General features: G+C 40.4%; 1 protein-coding gene across 7 annotated transcripts in view; it reads right to left on the reverse strand.

Annotated features, from left to right (window-relative positions):
• The window catches only part of PHACTR1 (phosphatase and actin regulator 1), a 296,323-nt gene that overhangs the window by 34,382 nt on the left and 240,352 nt on the right, over nucleotides 1-21,589 (reverse strand). For all 7 annotated transcript variants that reach the window (XM_071451966.1, XM_071451946.1, XM_071451937.1 and 4 more), the window contains 3 exons: nucleotides 18,232-18,562; nucleotides 10,496-10,704; nucleotides 8,655-8,811 (listed from right to left, as the gene is read on the reverse strand). In XM_071451966.1, coding sequence (XP_071308067.1) covers nucleotides 8,655-8,811; nucleotides 10,496-10,704; nucleotides 18,232-18,562 — 697 coding nt within the window. The remainder of the gene's footprint in view (nucleotides 1-8,654; nucleotides 8,812-10,495; nucleotides 10,705-18,231; nucleotides 18,563-21,589) is intronic.

Below are 21,589 nucleotides of genomic sequence, written 5' to 3' on the forward strand. Positions count from 1 at the left end.
TCTAAGCAATCCTTTTGTTAACACTATGTCTTAGAGACAACATTAACATTACTTAATTATACCAGGTGTAATGGTAAGGATATTGCTTTTTTGATACATTTGTCCAAAAGACACTTAGTCCTACACAAAACACACACAAACATTAAATCTTACTGACTCCTCTTCAGAAAGTCACCTCTGTTTACTCACATACAATAGCCTGCATGTGAAACTCCAGAGTTTCTGGATATAGATGGATGACCACGCACACAACTCAGACTTCCTTCTCTAGCAGTTCTCCTTGTACTCACCGTAATAGCCATAGGGAACGTATATGAGCATTTATATAAACACAATTTTTAAAACCTGACTTGGATCAGCTTTTAAATACGTGTTTGACTGTTTTACAAGGATTGCCTCCATTAAATCTCCTGCTTATGTGTTGCTAAATAGGCCATAATACACTGAAGTGGAGGGGAAATGCAAACTGTAACTTCTGAGAGAGGTTAAATATTTTGCTCAGAGCAATTTCTCCATTTTACAATCAGCCAACTATAAAGAGAAATTTATTCCCGCCAGTCTGCTTTTATCTTGTACTCCCACCTGATTTGTTTCCTTTACAGAAATTACAAGGTCATCCAAGCTAAGCAACTGTTGTGCTTGTGATTAACTACCTACAATCAGGAGGTACAAAATATAAAGATTTATGGTTGGATTTTTTAGAGGTGGAAATCTATGAGCTAGTTCTTAGTGGAGCTGCCCTAAATTTGTCAGTATTAACCAGCAAAAAACAAACCAGGCAAATAAACCACCTTTGTTTTTAAAGCCAGAATATAACATTTTGAAGCAGCTACTTCCCTGCTTGAGTTTGTTTCACCTGTTTTTATTAATGCCATTCTTTTACCCCAAAGAGAGTGCTGCACAGACTCCATGTGGTCTCTTGTTTACTGGAGAAATAAGACTATTTCTATTACCAAAATATGTTATTCTCTTACTGCCACAAGCTTCATTTATATCACCATGAATTATTTTGCCCAGCAGAGAAATGTGGCTTCCTCTTATATAAAAGCTGCCAGTAGTTTGACAACTAAAAGCAAAACTGCAATCATCTCAGGGCAGAAAATGAATGATATCACACCCCACTGAAACTGCAAAGGAAATTAAGGTAGATTTAATATATTTGTCTCAGCTGTGTTGACAACCTGAATTAGACCTCAAATACAGACTTTGTCAGGGGGCTGAAGGGTATGGGATGCATGAAGGGGAAATTGTAACCCCTTTAATGCATTTTGCCTCAACTTCCTTAGAGAAAGGATGGGAGAAACAGATGTTGCAATGACAGGGAAGTGTGACTTGCCCTGCTTCCACGAGAGCAGAAACAGGAACCGTAACAGACCCCAGCAATAAGAAATTCCATTCTGGGGTGGTGACAATTCTGATTGAAATGAACTTCGGACATGATGAAAACACTTTTCATTTCATCAGTGGTCACACAGGTGCCTCTGGAGAGACCTTGCCCTCAAATGCCACTCCCTGCTGCCTACCATTAAAATCATCCCTCTCCTCAGAACAATGTTTCTCCTCCTTTATAGTAGCATAAATAAAATGTCTCTGTACATTTGGAGCTCCATTGTCTAACATGGAGAGACACATCTGCCCAAGGACAGACTATATCTACTCTGCAAGACTTTGCTTCCATAAATAACAAAACATCTGCTGGCCCTAGCTGAGCAAAATTGATGGGGGCAGGGTTTCCTCCCATCCCAAGGTGGAGCTGGAAAGGTTAAGGACACTGTTCATTCTCTAAACCAAGGAGTGTGTAGAGGTGATGTGTTTTGTGGTGACACTGCCATCCCTTGATTGCTCCACTGACCTTTTGTCATAGCAAATTACTCAGACAAAGGAAACTCATGCTGCTACCTATGAAATACAAAACAACCATCAACTATCAAAACAATAGCAATACCATCATGATGTTAGACATGCCTTTTGCTGTGATGAATGATGATGTTAGCCATGGAAATTCCTCATACAAAGAGGTAAATGCAAACCATGCTCTGAAATGAGGATCCCTGTCCTACTGAAAGACAGAGTTGGATGTCGAAAGAGATCTTGGCATTCGCGTGGCTTTTTGAAAGCACACAAATGTTGCTGTCAATGAGAGTTTGTCAACTAATGCAATGTTCCAAAGTTCATAGGCATGGATGTACTTTTTGAGACCCCAACACACCTTAATTAAATAGACAAACAAGCAAACAAATAAATAATTATGTGTGTGGATCTCTTTCAGTGGCTTGTCTGAGGCTGGAAAGCTGGTGGAAGATGCAGCCTTCTCGGAATATTGTAACTACAAAGCCACCTTTCCTTTCAGCAGACCAGAGCCCACCAGGACATTGATCACAGAAGAGAGGACTGACAAGGGCCATGATCACCCATCTCCCTTCTGCACCCATGCACAGAATCCAAACCAGTTCTGCTCAGAATATTTATTCCCAGCAGTTGAGCCCAGATGTGTATTGGTAGCTCAGTTTCAGCTCATCACCCATAAATAATCACCTGCTTCTCCTGCCTTCCTCCTGATGCTAAGGACAATTTCCATAGCTCCCTTGGGGTTTCAGCAAATGAATAGCTAAACTAAAAGGGGAAAACTGCCAATCTCCCTAGGTACCATTGCAGCTAAAACTGAGCCTCAGCCCTTTGCAGATTTTCTCTGTCACCCCCATTCATGTATCTAGTGCTGTCGCATCATCCCTAATCCAGGATTTCGATGAGCTTGTTTAGCACAATCCCATTTTCCGTGTGATTTATCCCCAGCATCCTGCATGCAGAGAGGCGAGCTCCACGCACACCCGCGCATGCGTGCTGCCCTCAGGGATGAGCTCTTGCTTTAGGCACTTGCTTTGCTCTCATTAGTGGAAGCTAACAATAAGTGTGAGAATTGCAGACGTCAAACGTAATTAGGAAGAAATTATTTCACGTTACCCAACAAAATGCGGTCTTTGAATAAAGCCTAATCCTGCTGTCTGCCCATTCTTTTTATCCCTAAATGACTTGGAGATAGGGAGGGTGCAAAATGCCCTCCACATGATGGGGAGCAGCCATGAGGAGATTCAGCCATACTCAACAGGATCCATCATGCTGCCATCCTCTGGCTGAATAAACCCTTCCCTAGTGGGACTGCAGCACTGCTTAAAGAATTAACCATTTCAAAAAGCTGAATCTCTTCACAGCCTTAATTGTAGTAAATAAAAGTGATTGCTTCAAACTATTCAGTCCCCTCAGACCTCTGAAGGAACTGCTGTGTGTTTCAATGACTGTGCAAGCCTTGCAGACTGACCCTTCCTCAGTTCTGGTAGCATTTGTCACCTTCATGGTGATGCTGACAGTCCAAAATCCTCTTCCCAAACTGTCCAATTTTTCTGCTCTTCTTTCTAGCATCTGATATGAATGAGTCCAAAAACCTCACAGCAGCCTCATGACATTTTAAAAATCAATGACAATTTTTTATACTTGTGGGAATTCACCAACTTCATTCAATCACAGGATTTCTGTTGTAAGCAGCATTTTTCAGAACAGCTGAGGAATATGTGGTATTGACCAGGGAATGTGTAGATTACCTTTCTCAACAAGATAGTAGGTGACCAGCATCTGTCAAACCTGCCATTCCATAAAGTTTAATGACTTCTCATGCTGCGTTTCTCAGTCACAGACATCCCAGTACTATTTCCAAAACATCAATGGGACTATAAAAACACATCTAGCAGGTGTGCACATCCAAATCTCAAGTGTACTTATTTACAGCCATATGCACAGAGTCTCTGTGATCTACTGTCTCATGATCCTTGCAATATGCTATTTATATTGCTTCAGATCACGATTTTCCACTTGCTGGTGTAAGGACAGTACCCCTTAAGGTATTGTAGTGAATAAATCTAGGGCTACACAAAAAACAATGCAGAGCACTACTGTATATCTGGCAGAGGAACTTTAAAGCTTTAAAGCCAGCAGAACATATATATAGTGACACACCCAGGATTTAGTCAAGCAAATGGTAGAGCATCTCTCAAAGTCAGGAAAGAGGCAATAGGTAGTTTGTTACTTTCTTCTTCATTTGTTTCTCATTTTACTAATTAGCTAATGTGCAGAAAGCTGCTCCCCCACCTCATCTCTCTGCTTTCACACGGGGCATTATAAATATGACCCCTACAACTAACAGCTTTTGGCAGCAGCACAGCTGCTTATTGGATTGCAAAATCTTACTGGTGTGCCTGTGGCACCTTCCAGTGAAGGGCAGCAGTCCCCTGACAAGCACCACTGCCAGTGAACAGCCTTTGTGTGTCTCCTCTGCCTCCAGATCTTAGACAGTGGGTAGGAGTGTGCTGATCAGACTGACATTATGCTGACCAGTAATAATACTGTGAATACCCAGAAGTTCCCTTGACACTGATTATTAACAACATGATGATAGCACATTGGATTACCAGACATTTTGTGCTATTAGATCATCCAATTCCAGCAGGTGGGAGAAGCCAGGATGGAAACAATCAGGGGAAACAAATAAATACACCATGTTCTTGAAAAGCAGTGGACTAAAATCTCAGCTTTAATACTCCTGTATCTAATTGCTAGTGAGCACCTTCTCCAGAGTTGGTGGGTTATGAGACTAAAAAATACTTGAATGCTTTAGAAAGCCTCCCTTGTAGGATGTGTGGCAGATCAGTCAGTCTGAAGACACACATTTTCTCAGAGTATGGGGGAAGATTTTGTGAAAGAAACACAAAGAAACCAGGTCTTCCCATTCCAAGAAAGTGCAAAGTCTGGTGTTGGTAACAGATTACAGAGATGCTGTGACAGGAGCCCTGTAAAGGGCTCTTGTGCTTACAAAATGTGTTGATTGAGAAAGTCTGTGGGGTCTCTTATGACCACCATTATGATTCTGTGGTCAAAGAGAAGTGCAAGGACTAGCACTGAAGCACCTGCCTCAGAATAATGGGATATTCCTGCAGTCTCTGGGAGATGTGCAGTTCTACTGTCCATCACCCAACAGTGCTGGCCCTCCTTTTCACCTGAAAAGGCTTTCTGACAGGCCTTTACCATTGCCCCAGGAAAACCTCCAAGCTCACTGTCACAGCCTGGATATATCCCATTCCTCTCACCCTGACAGCCACTGAAAGCTAAATCCAAATCTTCCTGGCTGCTTCTTTAACTGGAATAACAGGGAACCTGTGCTTCCCAGCAGGTCCAACACAGCCAGTGAGACAGGCAGAACAGAGATGTCTGTCTTTTCCTTCCCTCTCCCTGTAAACTTTCAGAGTGCTGTTTTTCCTCCTGTGTTCTCCTTTCTGTCTTACAGTCACACATGCACACTTGAGCAGCTGTGAAGCTGCACAGGCACCAGAGGGATAAAATAGAGGAGAAGTTGAAAAAAAAAAAAAAAGGAACAGCATACTCACTTAAAGATTTACTCAGCACAGAAGGTTTGCATTTCAGAGTAGAATATAATGGAGGTGTAAGGGTTTTTAGCAGCCAAGAACATGGTCCCAGCATCCATTTCCTACCCTCATGCCACATGTGGTTTTGAGCTGAGAGTTTTGCATCTTAATTCACTATTTTTGCTCCTTGTTTCATAGGAGATGTCACATTTTGGAGCAATCCATTCTGGTTTGGTTAGAGGAAGAGGGCTTCTAATTAATTGCTGTAATCAATTGCCATAATTGCTATGTCAGGACTCCTCAGAAATGATTTACGGTGCACTGGCCTGTTCATGTGGCTGGAATTCATATGATGTAGAATCTCCTGCCTTTGCTATGACATATTTTGCCACCTTGGGCAAGAAGCTCTATTTTTGCTGGGGTCTGCATGTGCTGAGCCACGATACAGGGTAAAGACCAGGGAAGCACAACATTTATGTGAAGTGTTTTATGACAAGCACAAAGAATTTCTCTCATGGCTTAGAGAACACCGAGGTGTGTAGTGGGCAAGTCCTGCTATAAGATACAGTCCCTGCAGCCTCACCCTTACAGCTGGCCTGGTGTAAGTCAAGGCACTATTCTCCCAGCATGGGAAACAGTGAATTCTGCTCTGGAGTCTCTCTTCCAGTTGGCTGATGTAACACTGAAGTCATAACAATTTTCTGGGAATAACAGGAGGTTCAGAGGTTCCAAGCTAGACTTAAACAGGATCTGAGCAGACCTTTCTGAGCCAAACTGATTCCCAGTGCAACTCTAATAAGGCTGGAGGAACTGCACCTGGGATGATTTTGGTCCCACACAATATGTCAGTGGCCAATCTCAATATGCCTGGATAGAGGCATCTTTGAAAAAGACATTCTCTTTATAGTACTAAATTCTTATCTGCCAAATGTGGCAGCCAATGAGCTCTTCCAAACTAAATACTGTGAGGATTATGCATAAATACTGAAGTATCCTAATCAGCCTCTTGGTGAAAATTAATTGATCCATTACAGACAATAACTATATGCTGAAGTTTTTATTCTGCATTTTTTACTTCTGTAAGTAGCATATGTGATTTGATTGGCTGGATATTTTAAACCCTAGGGGACCATTGGTGGAGCAGTACAAATCCCTCTGAAATCCAAAATTGCCAGCTGCAATTATAGTCTGCATCTAGCATCTTCTCTAAGGACTATAAATGCTTCACTACTTTAATTTTGCTTGACATTTGCATCACTGTGTGACAATTTCCAAGCAACAGCAAAGGATGGATTCAGTAATAAAGTCTGGACAGTAAGGAAATACTGTCCAAATTGAAATATTCTCTCTATTTTAATCTCATATTCATTAGTTTATGCACATGGATATATCACTTTTATATACAGAGCACTGGTAAGACAAGCACTTTTTGCTGCTGAAATGCCTGTGGCTTCTTACATATTAGATATGAGCAAAATAGTTTTCTCCTCATATCTCTTTATTGTTTTCAACTACTCAAAAGGATGAGATACTAAGTTGTAAATAGTAGTAATTAAAAGGTCAGACTGGCAACTATATCACTCTAGTTAAGGCTTGTAAAATTCTACCATTTTCAATGATGTTCCACTGATATAAAGCAGGAATGAAACAGCAATTTCATTCAGCTCAGCTATTTTTAAACTCATATATTATACAGTTTTAGTTATTTGAACTATTTGTGATTGCCCCTAACTCCTAGCTATATTAGAAGACAAGATCAGGCATTTGCTGAAAAAATACTGTTTAGTGAGGAAAAAAGCAGGTTTTGGATAGGTGAAAAATAAAATACTTATAAAGAAAAAGATCTGGTGCACAGTGAGCTGTGCAGAATCAGTGTTTATAAATGACACTACTTTCCTTCATCAGCCATAGCTGGAAAACTTCAGAAAGACCTAAGTAATTTAGGCAAAACGGCAAGATAGTGGAAACGCTGTTCAATGTCATTGCAAGGTCAAGCAGTGAGAGACAAACATTTAAATTCTTCAGATGCTTCAAAAGGGTTCAAATTTAACCATATAAGCACTGGGACCTTGCTATCCTGTGCTGTTCTTTGGGACCCAGAGCTCAGTGCAGCTGCAGTCTAACAAGGTTGGAATAAAGCTGAATAAAGACTGAACTGAAAAATCACAGTACCAGCAACAGTGCAGCATCATCTTACATATTTTGGGCAAGTTTGCAGAAGCCCCTTAACAAGATACTGAAAAATTAAACAGGTTTTGGAGTAGGCTGAACATGATCCAGCACAAAAACTTTCAAAGACAGTTTGGAAAGGTGTGGTTACTTTATTCCAAGAAGGTGATAAACAAGGCCATGAAAGAAAAGTAAATAAAATGCTGAAAGTGGTATTTACCTGGAGCTCCTATTCTTCCTGTCTCTACAACATGGTAGCAGTGTTTTCACCTTATCCACCCACCCCCAAAATAAAAAAATTAAAACATGCAAGAAAATTCCTAATAACTGGTTGGTCATTTCCTTGTGGTTTCCTCACTGGAGAGCAACTAACAGCATTCACCAGCTCTGCATACTACCAAGCTGACAATGTAAGAGGATTCAACTGACTACAGAAATCATGGCATGCACATAGAAGGTTCTCAGACAGTTCTGTCTGACCTCAGTTTAGTAATTCTTGTCGGAAATCCTCCACATTTAATGGCCACCCCTTTACATCCTATTCAATACAGAAAACCAGAGCAGCTGGTGAGTAACCCTGTTATGAAGAAGAAAGTGTCTAGACAGGGTAAATCTGTCCAACCTGACCCAATGAAGGCAAGTACTGAAGGACTTAAACTATTTTGCACCAGGAAAGGTCTCAGCTACTCACAGGTGATGCTGTCAAAAGAGAAAGTTATACCTGTGACCTTTGGCCAAACTAATAGCATATAAAAAGGCACCTACAGCTACAGTCTGAAATGTTACCAAAGCTGAACATTTTCCAGTGATGTGCCAACAAGAACCAAATTCACGTAGCTCATGCTGATACTTAACCAAAGTTCCCATAGCATATGCCAGGAAAATGAAATAGGGAGTTATATGGGAAGCTTTATTGGACCAGAAATAACGTATAGAACCATATCTTTTCTCTCGATGGCTTTTCCTCTTGAACATTGTAACCAAACAGATCTCAAATGTTTAAAGACTAAGGAAAAAAACTACATGCCACCATATATTTCCAAAAGCAACAGTTAAAAAATGTTTGTCTCTTACCTTGTTAGCTTTGTCCCAATCTGCTGCCTAAGTTCAAGCCTCTCTTCATCAGTCTGCATGGGGAGAATGTTCTTTTCCTCTAGCTCTCGCTTGGAAGGCCTGTTGCTTAGTTTGATTGCTAAAGAGTCCTTCCTGCAGAGTTTCCTTGCCAGGGGGCCTGTGGGAGAGAGGAGAGGTTCTGCCAAAAGAGGTGTCATCATTTCATTACAGCATGCACCTGGCAAAGAAGTACTAGCCAAGGGAGGATATGAGGCTCTCCTTTATACTGGTTGGACTACGGGAAAAGGGGTGTCATTAACTTCATGTGCTCAATTAACCTCAATTCCTATCATAATAAGGAAAAGCTGAAATTGGTAGGTATAGAGGAAATAGAAATTAATATATTGCTCCATAGAGGGGAATGGAGAAGAAGGGCTTGTTTCAGAATTGCTAGTAGCATCTGCAGCTTTCCCTAGCACAGTATTTCCAAATAATGGAATGAAAAATTCAACCTCAGAATCTGGGCAGGCAACAGAGCTATAGCATGTGAAAAGAGAGGGTTATCTGAATGTCTCTTGCAATGTAATATCAAGACATCCAAGCCAGCATTAGAAGGAATCAGAAGTCAATCAGAAGCAGCACAAATCTCTATGCACATGAACTAACTGCTTCCAGGGCAGTGGCAAAGACATTAAAAACCAATAGCTCAAATTTGCTTTCTTAGGCTTGTGTCCAAAGCCGTTTGAGCAAGAAAGACAGACACAGAGAGACACAAACACATGAGAGTTTGTCAGGAGAGTGTGAGATAGTGCAGTTCTGTTCTGCTTTTGGTATAAGAGCAAACACTGCTTAATTTCACCTACAGGGTAAGGTGGGGTGATGAGGAGATGAAATATGCCTGTTTTAGAATCTTATTTCTGTGTGTTTTAAAAGGGATGTTGTTTGACTGTACTGCTTCCAGTTTTCAGAAGAAAAGAAAGGCAAGGGCCTGGAACTTCAATGTCTAATATGACAAGCAGTTGTCACACATGAAGCACTGTATCTTTTCTTCATGGGACAGTCCTACGATGGCACACTGAGGCAGGAATTGAATTTCCTTACAGAGGTCAGGAAGGCCACAAGGTCCTTTCGCAGTCTGTAATTGTGTCCTGGTGTCCTGGGTTGGCTATGTGATGCTTGTATTCCCAATCATCTGTTCTGTTTAACTGGATAATAAGTTTTGCACCTTTAAGACTTGTTCTGAGAGCAAGGGGGGGAGAGAAGAGGCGTGGAGTTTGCTGGGGGAGGGGCCACTTGAATTTTCTAGAGGAAACTCCTTCAGAGGTTTTTCTCCCAAAATTGCCCTAAACCAGGACATATGGTTATCAATTAACCTCTTCTTATCTGAGCCCAATCCTCTGATTGTGACCCCTTTCAAAACATGTGCACATATATGATTCCAAAATGATTTACTATTGACTGTATATAAAAGCTCTGATTCTCTATGTGTGGCACTTATTTCATCCTCCTGAAGCAACTATTGAGATGATCTTGACTTAAGCCAAAAGCAGGGCTTCTCTTCACAAAGGGCATTTGGGAAAGTGAATCCAAAAGCCAATTTGTAACTGAACCAAATAAGCCCAAACCTGTCATTTGAGTTTAATCTGAGCACTAACGAGACAGGGATTCATGAATATTAGTGAAATCACTATAAATTCATACTGTTTGTTATTTTGGATTAGCATCTCCATGTAGTCAAACCCTGAGAGATTAAAAAGCCACACCCAAGAAAGAAAATACACAGGCCTTGTGTTTCCTCTGTGTATTGTGAGCTCAAGATACAAATTAAATAAGTGAGAAAGGAAAAATGGAATGAGTCTTACTTGTAAATAATGAGTTATCCTCCTCTTCATCTTCCTCTTCTTCCTCTTCCTGCCTTGGATAAAGGCAGGAAGAATCTTCATAGTCAGTTTCATGAGGCACATTTTCTTTATTGTCATCGCATTCGATCACAACAGTTGGCACTTGTCTCATGTCTGGAAGGCCTGAAGGTCCTGCTTTTGTAACACTGTCACTTGTGTGTAAACCAGAGCTGTTGGGAAAGAAAAGCAAATAAATAAACTAAAGGAAACAGCTCAATGAAGGGCAGAGTTGCTTCTCTCACTGTATATAGCAAAGTCGTGGTGTTTCATCCCTTTCTGAGAAGAAATGAGAACAGAAAGATTTTCAAGATCAGCAAGACATCTAAAGGGTTTAAACTGAGTACTTATTAGATTTAGGGTATAATACTTAAAAGGGAGAGTTAGGATAGCATGCAAGCAGAAATACTGTCATCCAGGACGAAGCACTAAAGATCTGAGACAAATTCTTAGGGACCAGCTACTCAGAGTGGTAAGCAGCAGCTACTCAGTGGTAAGCACGCCTTCAGCCTGGTGTCTGTGTGACCTTTCCACTGGTGTGCAGGCAGCAAGGAGAAAAATGTCTCACCTGAGTGCAACAGGTGGAGTAAGAGTGGGAGGAGGGAAGGATGGACTGTAGGGGAAAATTGTAGAAAGGCAGAGGGAAAACTAGTGGCTTGCACTAGTGATGAGTAACTTGAGGGGATGGCAAGTGCACAACTCTCTGATGTGCAGGGGAGCAAGCCTGTGAAACTGGGCTTGGAGAAAAGAGACTTTGGGAGCAGGTGAGAGTAACCAGGGAAGAAGCTAAAACCTGGGGAGTTTGTTTGCTAATGGCGCAGTTATATACTGGGGGGTGGACATGATGATATCTCTTTTCCTGCCTCAGCTTTTTATCCAGCCAGGTGCTGAAGATCAGTCAGAATTGGTGCTAACATCATATTTCATTTGTCACAGGAGGGATTGATTATTTTCAGTATCTTATGAGATGAAGACCCGTGGTGAGGACTGCTACTATCTAGCCCTGTTTATGTGTTGAATTCAAAGCCCTTTACCAAATAACATATCAAGTAGGGAAACAGGAACATGAGGAGGTGAAGATCAAAGTCAAACAAAAAGTGAAAAGAAAAGTCAGGAACAGAAGTTGGGAAACCCAATCAGTTTTTATTGAAATAGCTCATGCTGCTTTTCCAGTATGAAATCGGAATGAAAGACGGGCAGGCAAAAATGGTGGCAGCTCAGGATTAATTGTGAGGCAGCAGAAACTGCCCTCTCTCTGAAGTCCTGGCTGATGCAACAGCTCTATGAAAAATGGGCAACATTTGCCTGTGGGACACCCTCTCTATGTCAAACTCCCATTTTACTTTTACTGTTCTTCTTACTTTTCAGAAGAACATAGGTGTGAAAGCAGATGTTCTGGCCAAGTTGACCTTGAGGCACACCAACTTGGATCTGACAAGTATTGAGTGCCATCAATTCCCTTGAATATTTTAGCCTGAATACCACAGGTGTTCTGCATCTTGAATAAAATGTATTCTTCTCTTTAAAAGACTTTCTACAGAAATCTAGTGAATCTACTATCTTCAACTTGAAACATTTTGCTTTCTTCTAACCCAAAAGTTAGAATGGACTCTTTAATGGCTTCCAGATAACATTTCAGAGAGTCTTTTAAAAATGTAGTTCTAGGGATATAATGCTACTCCAAATATGCTTAGGGATTAAAGAAGAAAAGGCTTCAGATCCTGCGAACAAACCATACCAACAAGCTGTTATCATCATCTTCAGCTTCAAAGAAATAATTTTTTTTAAATTCCAACGTATATTATTGCAGACTAACCAATAATGAGATACAAAGCTTTACTAGATTCCTTGAAGAGAGAAACTCAATTTTCTTCGTGATAGCCCATGTTTTGTATCACAAAGAGAGATTCATGAAGAACTGGCTTGCAAATTTTTGTATCGGACTTCAATGATTTTGACACAAAAAAAACTTTATCCCAAATGCAGTTTTAGAATCCATCAACTGAATTCTCATAGTGACATATCAACACACTACAATCTTTAAAAAGTTTGAACTAACTTTTAATTTACTGAAATGCTTTTAGAAGTTTTATATTATGAACTTCATTAAATCTATTTTCTCAGTAAGCTAATTTTTGAGTAAGTCTTTTAAAGAGGAAAGGAAGGAAATTCAAAAGCCTGGAATCAAATTTCTGAGAAAAACCATAATATTGTGAAATTCTGTTAACATTGCTAAAAGAACACCCAAAACCTTCCAATTGCACCATGCAACCACTGGATCATTAATTTAATTTTAAAACAATAGATACACAGAGAGTAAGTACAAATGAAAGGAGCAAGAAGCAATTCAGCATCCAGGATTATTTGGTGCTTCCCTGTTCTGCGAAGGATGGATGTAGCTTACAGATGCATCCTTATGGGTGTGTCCCCTTATGGGTAGCAGATATCAAAGTGATCCATCAATTTAGGTTATTGAGCAGATATAGGATGGCAACAAGATTTACAAGTTACCACAGAGGATTTTTATTTGAACTAGTGATCTAGAAATAGGCAGCTTCTCATCTCATTGTAAGCTTTCTGAATCATCCACTTTCTTGATAATACTACTTTCTATTTTAAGCCCCTCATTTTTCCTAGTGTTTTGTGTTGTTCTTGATTAAAATCAGCCCTTTCCACAGCAATTTGCCTAAGTCAGCTGTCTAAGCAAAGTGCTTATGAAATACATGCAGTACTGCAGTATACTTAAAAAAGACAAATCAAGGTCACAGGATATGTCCATTGTGTATAAATGACTCTGGGTCATTAGCAAAACTCCCACATTGTCAGGTGACTAAACGACAAAGTTTTGTAGCTTTATTCACCAAAAAGCACACTATTGTTTCAAAAAGCCCATTTTAAACCAGTTTGTTGTTTTGCAACAAAACCAGAGAAAAAAGCTACAGTTAAGCAAGTACTTGTTTTAAGAAGATCTTAACGCATGGATGTGAACAATTCATAGCTCCCTAGTACAAGAACTTGCAATAACTGCTGCATCATCTGTACATGATCAAAACAGAAAAAAAAGTTACACCACTATAGATTACAATGGTTTTTGTGAGAAAATACTTCAATGAAGAATCACAATTTAAGCATATGAGTGACTCACGGTACAGAAAAAAATTTAAGAAAGAAAAAAGTTAAATACTTCCTGTAAAATCTAGTGGGAAAAACCTGCACACTTCTTGTCTGTCATGCCAGGCCCTTTGATTTTGGAAGAGAAGATTACATTTTTATCAGAATGTTTTCAGATCCACAGTACTTTTATGTACTTAGCAGTTAAAACAAAAGGTCTGAAAGAACTTCAAACCACTGTATATACATTTCCACTACAGGAATGTGTGTCAGAGAGAAGGCAGAGCTATAAATATTAAGTATTTCTATCCTTAGGCAATGCTAAAGTTTAGACAAGATGCAATTCTCTTGACAAGTTTTATGGAAGATAAATGTTTTCTGACTCAAATATGTTTCATAAGATTTACAAGACACTGGTGGTAATGTCTAATGCATTTCATTTCATAAATCTACAGTCTGAGGCTGAGCTGGGTGTCCCAGAGGAACTGGTGGCACACACAGTCTTTTTGGACACAGTGATTTTTCACTGCTCTGCCACAGAGGCAATTCTAGCCTGGAGTGAGATAATGCCACTTAACAGCTCTTTAGTACGAACATTGAACAAACTGAGCCCTGGATTCATCTGTGCCTGCTCCTGTACACGAGCCCACGAAGTAAATGAAATTAATTGTCACCTTTCCAGACAGGCTGAGAATTATACAGGCAAGGCAGAAAATCAGGCTGTTTCAGATGAAGAAACTGCCTCACTAAGTCAAAATTAAAGACACATTTCGGTGTCACAAGAGAGTCTCTAAGGCTTCCTCAGCCACTGTTCGTGATGCACAGCTTTGAGGCATGATCTTTCTTCTCAAATTCATTTTGGTTAGGAGGATGAAATCTGCGTATTTTGGTGGCAGGGCTTACCAGATTTTCATCAACTCCTACAATGCAATGGTAAAAAATTATGTCCAAATCTAGAGTTTTTACTTATGCTTGACAAACACCCTTTGGACGGAAGGGGAAAGTCATTTGCAGTAAGACACAAATTAGCAACAAAGGTTGCAGAAAAAAGGTTACATGGAAATTACACATATCTCTGTTTCAACTTTATCTACCATAAAACTGGTAATTTATCAGGGAAAATAGAGGCAAACTGGCAGCACAAATGACATGTCATAATAGTCATACTATGACAAGGGGCAGATTGCCCTTCTGAGAATAGGTTATGAATAGACATTATGAGTACCAGAAAATGTTTGCAATCAAAAGTGTTAAGTGCACAAATGAACTTAATGTTCTATAATGTCTGTAATAAAATTTAATAAAAAAATCCAGGAATTAGCTCCCATTTAAAGTCATAGGAACAACTGGGACTTGAATAGCTATTGCATGCCTTTTAATGTACTTTAAGACATTAACTTATTAATATGCACTAGATCTAGGTGAGGTAGTTACATGCAATCACTCCTGCAGAGGGGAAAATAGAGACAGAGAGACTCAGTAACTTTCTCAAGGTCAAAGACAGAAAAATCTGGCTTCCAGGTCTGTACAGAGGGAAAGCTCATTTTTCTCTGGCAAGCCTGTGGCTCATTGGCAAAGCACTGATTTCAACTATCATTCTTCAGATGTTGTTAGACTACCTGAATTCCAGAGATCTTATCTGTGTAAGCAAAGAGTCCAGATTGCTAGAGGAAGGGAAGGTTTTAGCCTTTCATTTTTTGTTCATGTCCACACTCAGCCACCTGGTGAATAGGAGAGTTGTAAGGTATAAGAAAAATTTACTGGACAAGATGTGAATTTGATACAAACTGATTCACCAAATATCATTAGAGCTTCAATGACCTTGAGGAGCTTCCACTGCACCAGGACCAAAGAAACTAGATACAAGGAAGAAAAGGAAAAATTCCGGAAGGAAAAGAAAAAAATTAGAGCTGAAAGCTGATCTGTGCTTGTCTATATGATCATCTCTTATTAAAATCAAAACACTATTCTAAAAAATCCCCCAAATTACCAGACTTGGCAGCATTATTACTGCAGCACCATGGCAATTCTTCTGTAAAGCTGTAGGATGCTTTTGAGATAATGTCTGAGATCAGAAGGAAAAACCCCTTATTATTCACCAGAAGCTGCCTCAGAGACTTAGCAGGCTCTCTCATCTCCTCAGATTTATTGACCCAACAGTAGTGGCCCAGTACTTTGCTAACTTGCAAGGAACAGCAAAGTGCAGGATGTCACTCCATATCCTTTGCAGGCTACAGATGTGAGCACACTACCAAGCTCCAAACAGAGGAAAGAGATCTAGGATCTTCGGAGTTTTAACAAGCCCTCAAGAATTTTGGGCTGAAGTGTGCAATTACAAATACTGAGGTATTATTTCTCTGGAGTTTAATGCAGATTTTTACAATAAGGGAAAGTAAGTGGTATCAAAAATAGTAGAAAACAGGGGCATTCAGTGCAAATAATTGTCTCCCAAGTTAAATAAATATATTTAAAAAATCTGCACAAATCTTCAAGAAAACTCAGCAAGTTTATCTAGATCACAGTTTGGCTTGGAAAAAGCAAATAAAGAATTTAAGGGCAAGATCAGCTCCACAGAACTGTAAATGGTTTGAAATATTTTTACCTCTATATACTATAAAAATAACAATTGCTGTTGCAGAGGAAATGATCATGACCTATTTTCTCCCTTGTGAATGCAGAAGTTATTGATTTGCTTTGACAAGGAGCACAAACAAAGTACTCAATACATTAATCTATGGTTTAACTAACAGTTAATCAACATAAAAAGGCTATGAAAAATCTGCCTGCAATATCCTGAACAAGGATTTATATTCATTTTAAATGTGAAATATCAGTACCCAACCTTTTCTTGTTTTCTTCTTATTAATTGCAAAGGGAAACAATTGCTTCACACTGGGACATGATTGCTTGCTTATTCAGTTTTTAACAAGCAGCAGAGCTTCAGCTTCAAATTAATAGTTAAACCCAAACAGCATCACCATCTTTAAATCAGTTAAGCATATTTGTAGACATAAACATGATGGATGACTAGAAACTGGAGCATTCATTGCTGTGGGGCAACAGATGCCACAGTGAAGTCATACTCTGAGAGATGTCACTGGGCTCAGGATAACAAAGGGCCTTCTGCACACAGTGTGAGCCAGACATTAAGATGTCCAACCTAAGCTGGGGACAGCATGGGCAGTGCAGTCCCAAAGGAGCCTTTGGGAGACACCAGCTATGCACTGTGCTTGGTGCATTGAATTTTGGGATGGTGGAGAGGCACCAGACCAGCCATGCTGGCAATGTGAGAGGTAAACGGGTAATCACTGGGTATGGCAGTAGGAGACAATGTGGATACTTTTTCTATCCTACCTCTACAGCTGTTTCACAGACAGGAATAAGAATCTTCTTCATAGCCCTAGTAGTTTGTTCCCAGCTGAGAACTCCCCCATACTGTAGAAATATTAGCCCCATGATGTAATCACAGATGTGTCACTATTCTGCTACTAAAATAAGCTGGCAGTGTGAGACAGCCTCTGGTCTCCTGACTCTTTTTCAGGGAGTAAGGAGAAAGTGCCATCAATAATCCAGTTGTTTCCAACTATGGAATATAATGAAGGTAGTTATCAGTTATCAGACAGAAATACTGGGGTAAATCATTAAGCATTTTGTCTGTTAGATCAAATATTTTGCCTTCCTGTATAACAGGATGATCTGATGCTCCTAGAACAAGGTGGCTACAAAGCTGTCTTTGGTACTAAATAAAACATGTGATTTTTCATCCATCTTCCCTGTTCTGGGACTTTTTCAGTTTTGCTCTGCAAGGTGAAATACATTTTCCAAAGCTTGCTGATGTTGCAGTCTATGAGGGCAGCTTGCATTTATACAACATGCTTCACTTACTCAGACTACTTGGAGAAACATTCAGAGATACTCATAAGTGACAATAACAAAAAACAGCCCCAAGGTGGGTAAGGCATTTCTGATCAAATGTTCTACCTCTTGCCAGATGCAAATGGCCAAGAAGGTAGCTGCTGTGGAATGAGTTAAATACTTACTTTAAGATCAAACACATGATTTAATTTAAATTAATTTAAGTAATCTAAATACTGTATTAAAACCCCTCTAAGTAACTTGTAGGAAGTCCACATAGATTGTTTTGAGCTAATTGGTAATACTAATCAGACGCCCTGCTGGAAGTGGCACACTAGATTCTAATTGCTCTTTTATGAATCCTCCTCTCCTTGTATTTAGTAATCCTCCACACAACTGGAGCTCTCCAGTTATGCCTCAGCAGTACCTACTGCAAGCCAGGCATGTCCTATTAAAATCTCCATTGGCTGTAATATCTACTTCCTTGAATGGGACAATGGTGTTCAGGAAATTTGGTCTTTATTTCCTTTCAGCCACAAACTTGTCTAACAAGTCTGGAAAGGCTCTTCCTCTGCCTCTGTTTCTCCAGAAATGACTCTGCCCTGAAGCTGTTAGACCCCAGAGGAGACACCTCATTCAAGTCCTACAAATGTAACTCAAGCGATGCCTTCAATGTTGAGTTAGCAGGAATCAGTCCACAGCACTATGGAATGCTAAAAATGTTGGTCCATTACCTTTCTAGCCTGTGCATGGTCATGGCTAGTGTTTTGTTCAGTTCCTCGATCATCCGGCACCCTGAAGGGTGAATGGGCAACGTGCTGGACCCAGAAGGAAGGTGCTGGCTGTGGCTGCCGTACTGGAGCTGGTGCTGGTGAGCTGCTAACTGGGATGGCAGGACAGTGTGATGCTGCTGGGTCAAAGGCTGCTGGGAGCTCTTCTGCGTGGAATAGGATGAGAGAGAGAGGTCTGGCCCCCCTAAAGGCATGCAAATCATGACTTTCTTTGGAGGTAGTGGAGGTGACAGTTTAACTGGCATACAAGGCAGTTTCACAGGAGCGCCAGGATCTAAAAAAAAAGAAAGAAAGCACAGGTGTTAATTTTCATGTCAGTAAGAAGGAGATGAGAGTATCTGCCTGGGTGAGCAGGTACAGAGGTTGCCACTCAACATAGGAGAGTGCACACCTGTTGTGACAGACAACTCCTATTGTATGCTCAGCATGGTCCCAGAAAAAACACTGTTGTTTTGCAGCACTCCCGAGTCTCACAAAAAAACATCCCAGGGCTGTGCATGCCCCTAATAAACACATTAAGCAATACTTAACAAGGCTTATGGCACACTTTAAAGCCCTAATCCTCCAAAATAGCCCTGTGAGGTAGATGTCACTTCTTCCACTCAACAGGCACACAAATAGGGGGAGAGCAATTAGGATGAGAGCAATTCAGTGTCTGAAGTTACAGGATGACTCACCACCATCACTGGCAGAGCAAAAACTCAGGGATTTCTGATCCACCTCAGCCACCGCAGTACAATTACTACAAGTCACACTTCTTACAGCTTTGACATGTGCAAAACATCTGGTGTAAAAAATTACATTATAGGGCAAAAGAGAAAAGAAATAAGGTTTGAATACTAAACAGGATGGGTTTGGAAAAATGGAGGGTACACGAGGAGAAAAGTTAAAGGGCACTAGGTTGTTAGGACTAATACATTCTTTTACAGAAGCGGCAGACATTTTTCTCTGGACTCAAGCACTGAATTTTAGCTTTTAAACTCTATTTAAAATATTCACTGAAACCCATAGTTGATCAGACAGGAAAAGACTTCACTGACTTCAATGAGAAATCAGTGAGACTTCCACAAGCAAAGCTCTCTTCCAGAACTCAACTGCAGAATGGAGATTTTTGGAGTTGCATTGTGAAATATTTTCAGAAGGGAAAAGAAGTAACATGAGGGCTAGTAGTTGCCAAGATGGATGGAGGAAATGGTCACAAACCATGCTAAGAGTGAAAGAAAGAGAAAATATATACACTGTGAGCAACAACTCTAAGTTTGTATCTAGGAGGAAGGCCAGGCCCTTTACAGCCTTAAATACTGCACATATTTGTCTCCGCACTGTAGCTCTGTGGGTGAGGCTTGCATGACCTTTGGTCTCTTGCTGCTTCTGTCCACTCTTGCTACAACATGGTAAGAGAATTGCAGGGCCAGAATCTTTTGACCTGAAGAAGCTTGGGAGTTAGATGCTGCTCTCCAAAGTTCATCACTTTTCTGAACACTATCAGATTTCCATAGTCCTTTTCCAGACTATACAAACTGGTTCTTTTGGATTTAAACTATCCTTCCCCCCATTCCCTTCATTCTTTCCTTCTTCCTGGCTTGTTCTGGGTATTGCCTGGACTTCTATCCATATCTAATAGCCAGGGTACACAAGTTTGATATTAGGACTAGCAAGCAGTAACACTTTTTGAAAATTATTATGGATTGTAAGGTGAAAAAAGACCATGAGCTAAGTTCAGATATGTCTCTTGAGTTATTTTAGTGCTAGTCACATCTTCCACAGCATCCACTTGATATTAGTGGTTTTGCTATTCCAGGGACAACACATTGACAGTGTAAGCCTTCCCCCTTCTCCAGAGTGTTTATAGGCTGCTACACAGAGGGGTTCAAGGGAGTGCAAAGATGAAATGCTGCGTGCTGGTTTTGGAGGGGATAGAGTTAATTTTCTTCACAGTGTCTGGTATAGGGCTGTTTTGTATTTGTGCTGAACAAAGTTTGAGTTGATAATATAGAGATGTTTTTGTTATTGCTGAGCAGGGCTTGCACAGAGCCAAGGCCTTTTCTGCCTTTAGAACTGCAACACAGTGGAGGGAAACCTGGGATCCATGGCAAGCCAGGACAGGCAATCCCAAGTGACCAAAGGAATATTCCAGACCATATGATATCATGCTCAGCATGTATAGTGAAGGTAAGAAGGAGGAAGGGGGGGGATGTTTGGACGGGTGGTGTTTGTCTTCCCAAGTAGCCATTGCATGTGATGGGGCCCTGCCCTCCTGGAGACGGCTGAACACCTGGCTGCCCATAGGAAGCAGTGAACACATTCCTTGTTTCACTTTGCTTATGTGCATGGCTTTTGCTTTCCCTATTGAACTGTCTTTATCTCAACTCATTCATTTTCTCAGCTTGTCTGAATATGGTCCTAATACTTTTACCCTTCTGATTCTTTCCCTGACCCCACTGGTGGGGGAGTGAGTGAGGGGCTAAGTGGGGCTTGGCTGCTGGCTGGGGTTACACCATGATGTAGGGGTATGGAGAAAAAGTGGCCTTTCCACATTGCAGAGTGGAAGGGCTATAGAGAGTAGAATGCAAGTCTTTTGCCTTTCAATGTAATATTAAATCCACTTAACATGTTGTCTCTTCTGATGGCTCTACGAAGGCTGAAATTTAACTCATGGGTTTGCCAAAGCAGTAAAAGAAAAAAAAAACCAAACCACATTCAGGATTTTCTATTCAAGCACACAAAGGTCTTCAAGTCACCTTGTTTTTCTTACAAATATGTTATTTGCATACATTTCCTCTGTGTATCCTGCATAAAAGAACACACTCTTCAATTAAAGGTAAATAACAGAAAGAGTAAGGAGTAAATTGTATAGAGCCCTGAGAATAAAACTCCTATGGGATTTGTAGTAAAAAAAGTGGGTTTTTTCACAAATTTATGCTCCAGGCAATTTTACTTCTAGAGCTTGTCCTGAATTACAAAGACTACACTAAGATCTGCACTTCCATTTTGACAAATACAGGTTGGTTTAAGATGCTTTTCTGCAGTATGTCAATTAAAGTCTGCACCTGACAGTGCCTGTGCCCGGATGCCCCATTACTCTGTGGCAGCCCTCCTTAATGGTGAATTCAAAAAGATCCCAACTGCAAGCATCTCTGTCTTTTGACAAAAGAATAACTGGAAGTATCACTTGGGTTTTCTGCTTTTTGTGATCCTGAAGATCAGAGCAATATAGTTAAGGTATAAAGCAAACAGGAATCCTTCCTTCTTTCTTCTAAATACAGTGAAAATTTCTTTTCTCATGCAAGTATTCATGCAG

This window comes from Agelaius tricolor, unplaced genomic scaffold (assembly GCF_023055355.1).
Source record: "Agelaius tricolor isolate 1412-34295 unplaced genomic scaffold, bAgeTri1.0.p SCAF_2, whole genome shotgun sequence".
In the NCBI taxonomy this organism is placed as follows: domain Eukaryota; kingdom Metazoa; phylum Chordata; class Aves; order Passeriformes; family Icteridae; genus Agelaius; species Agelaius tricolor.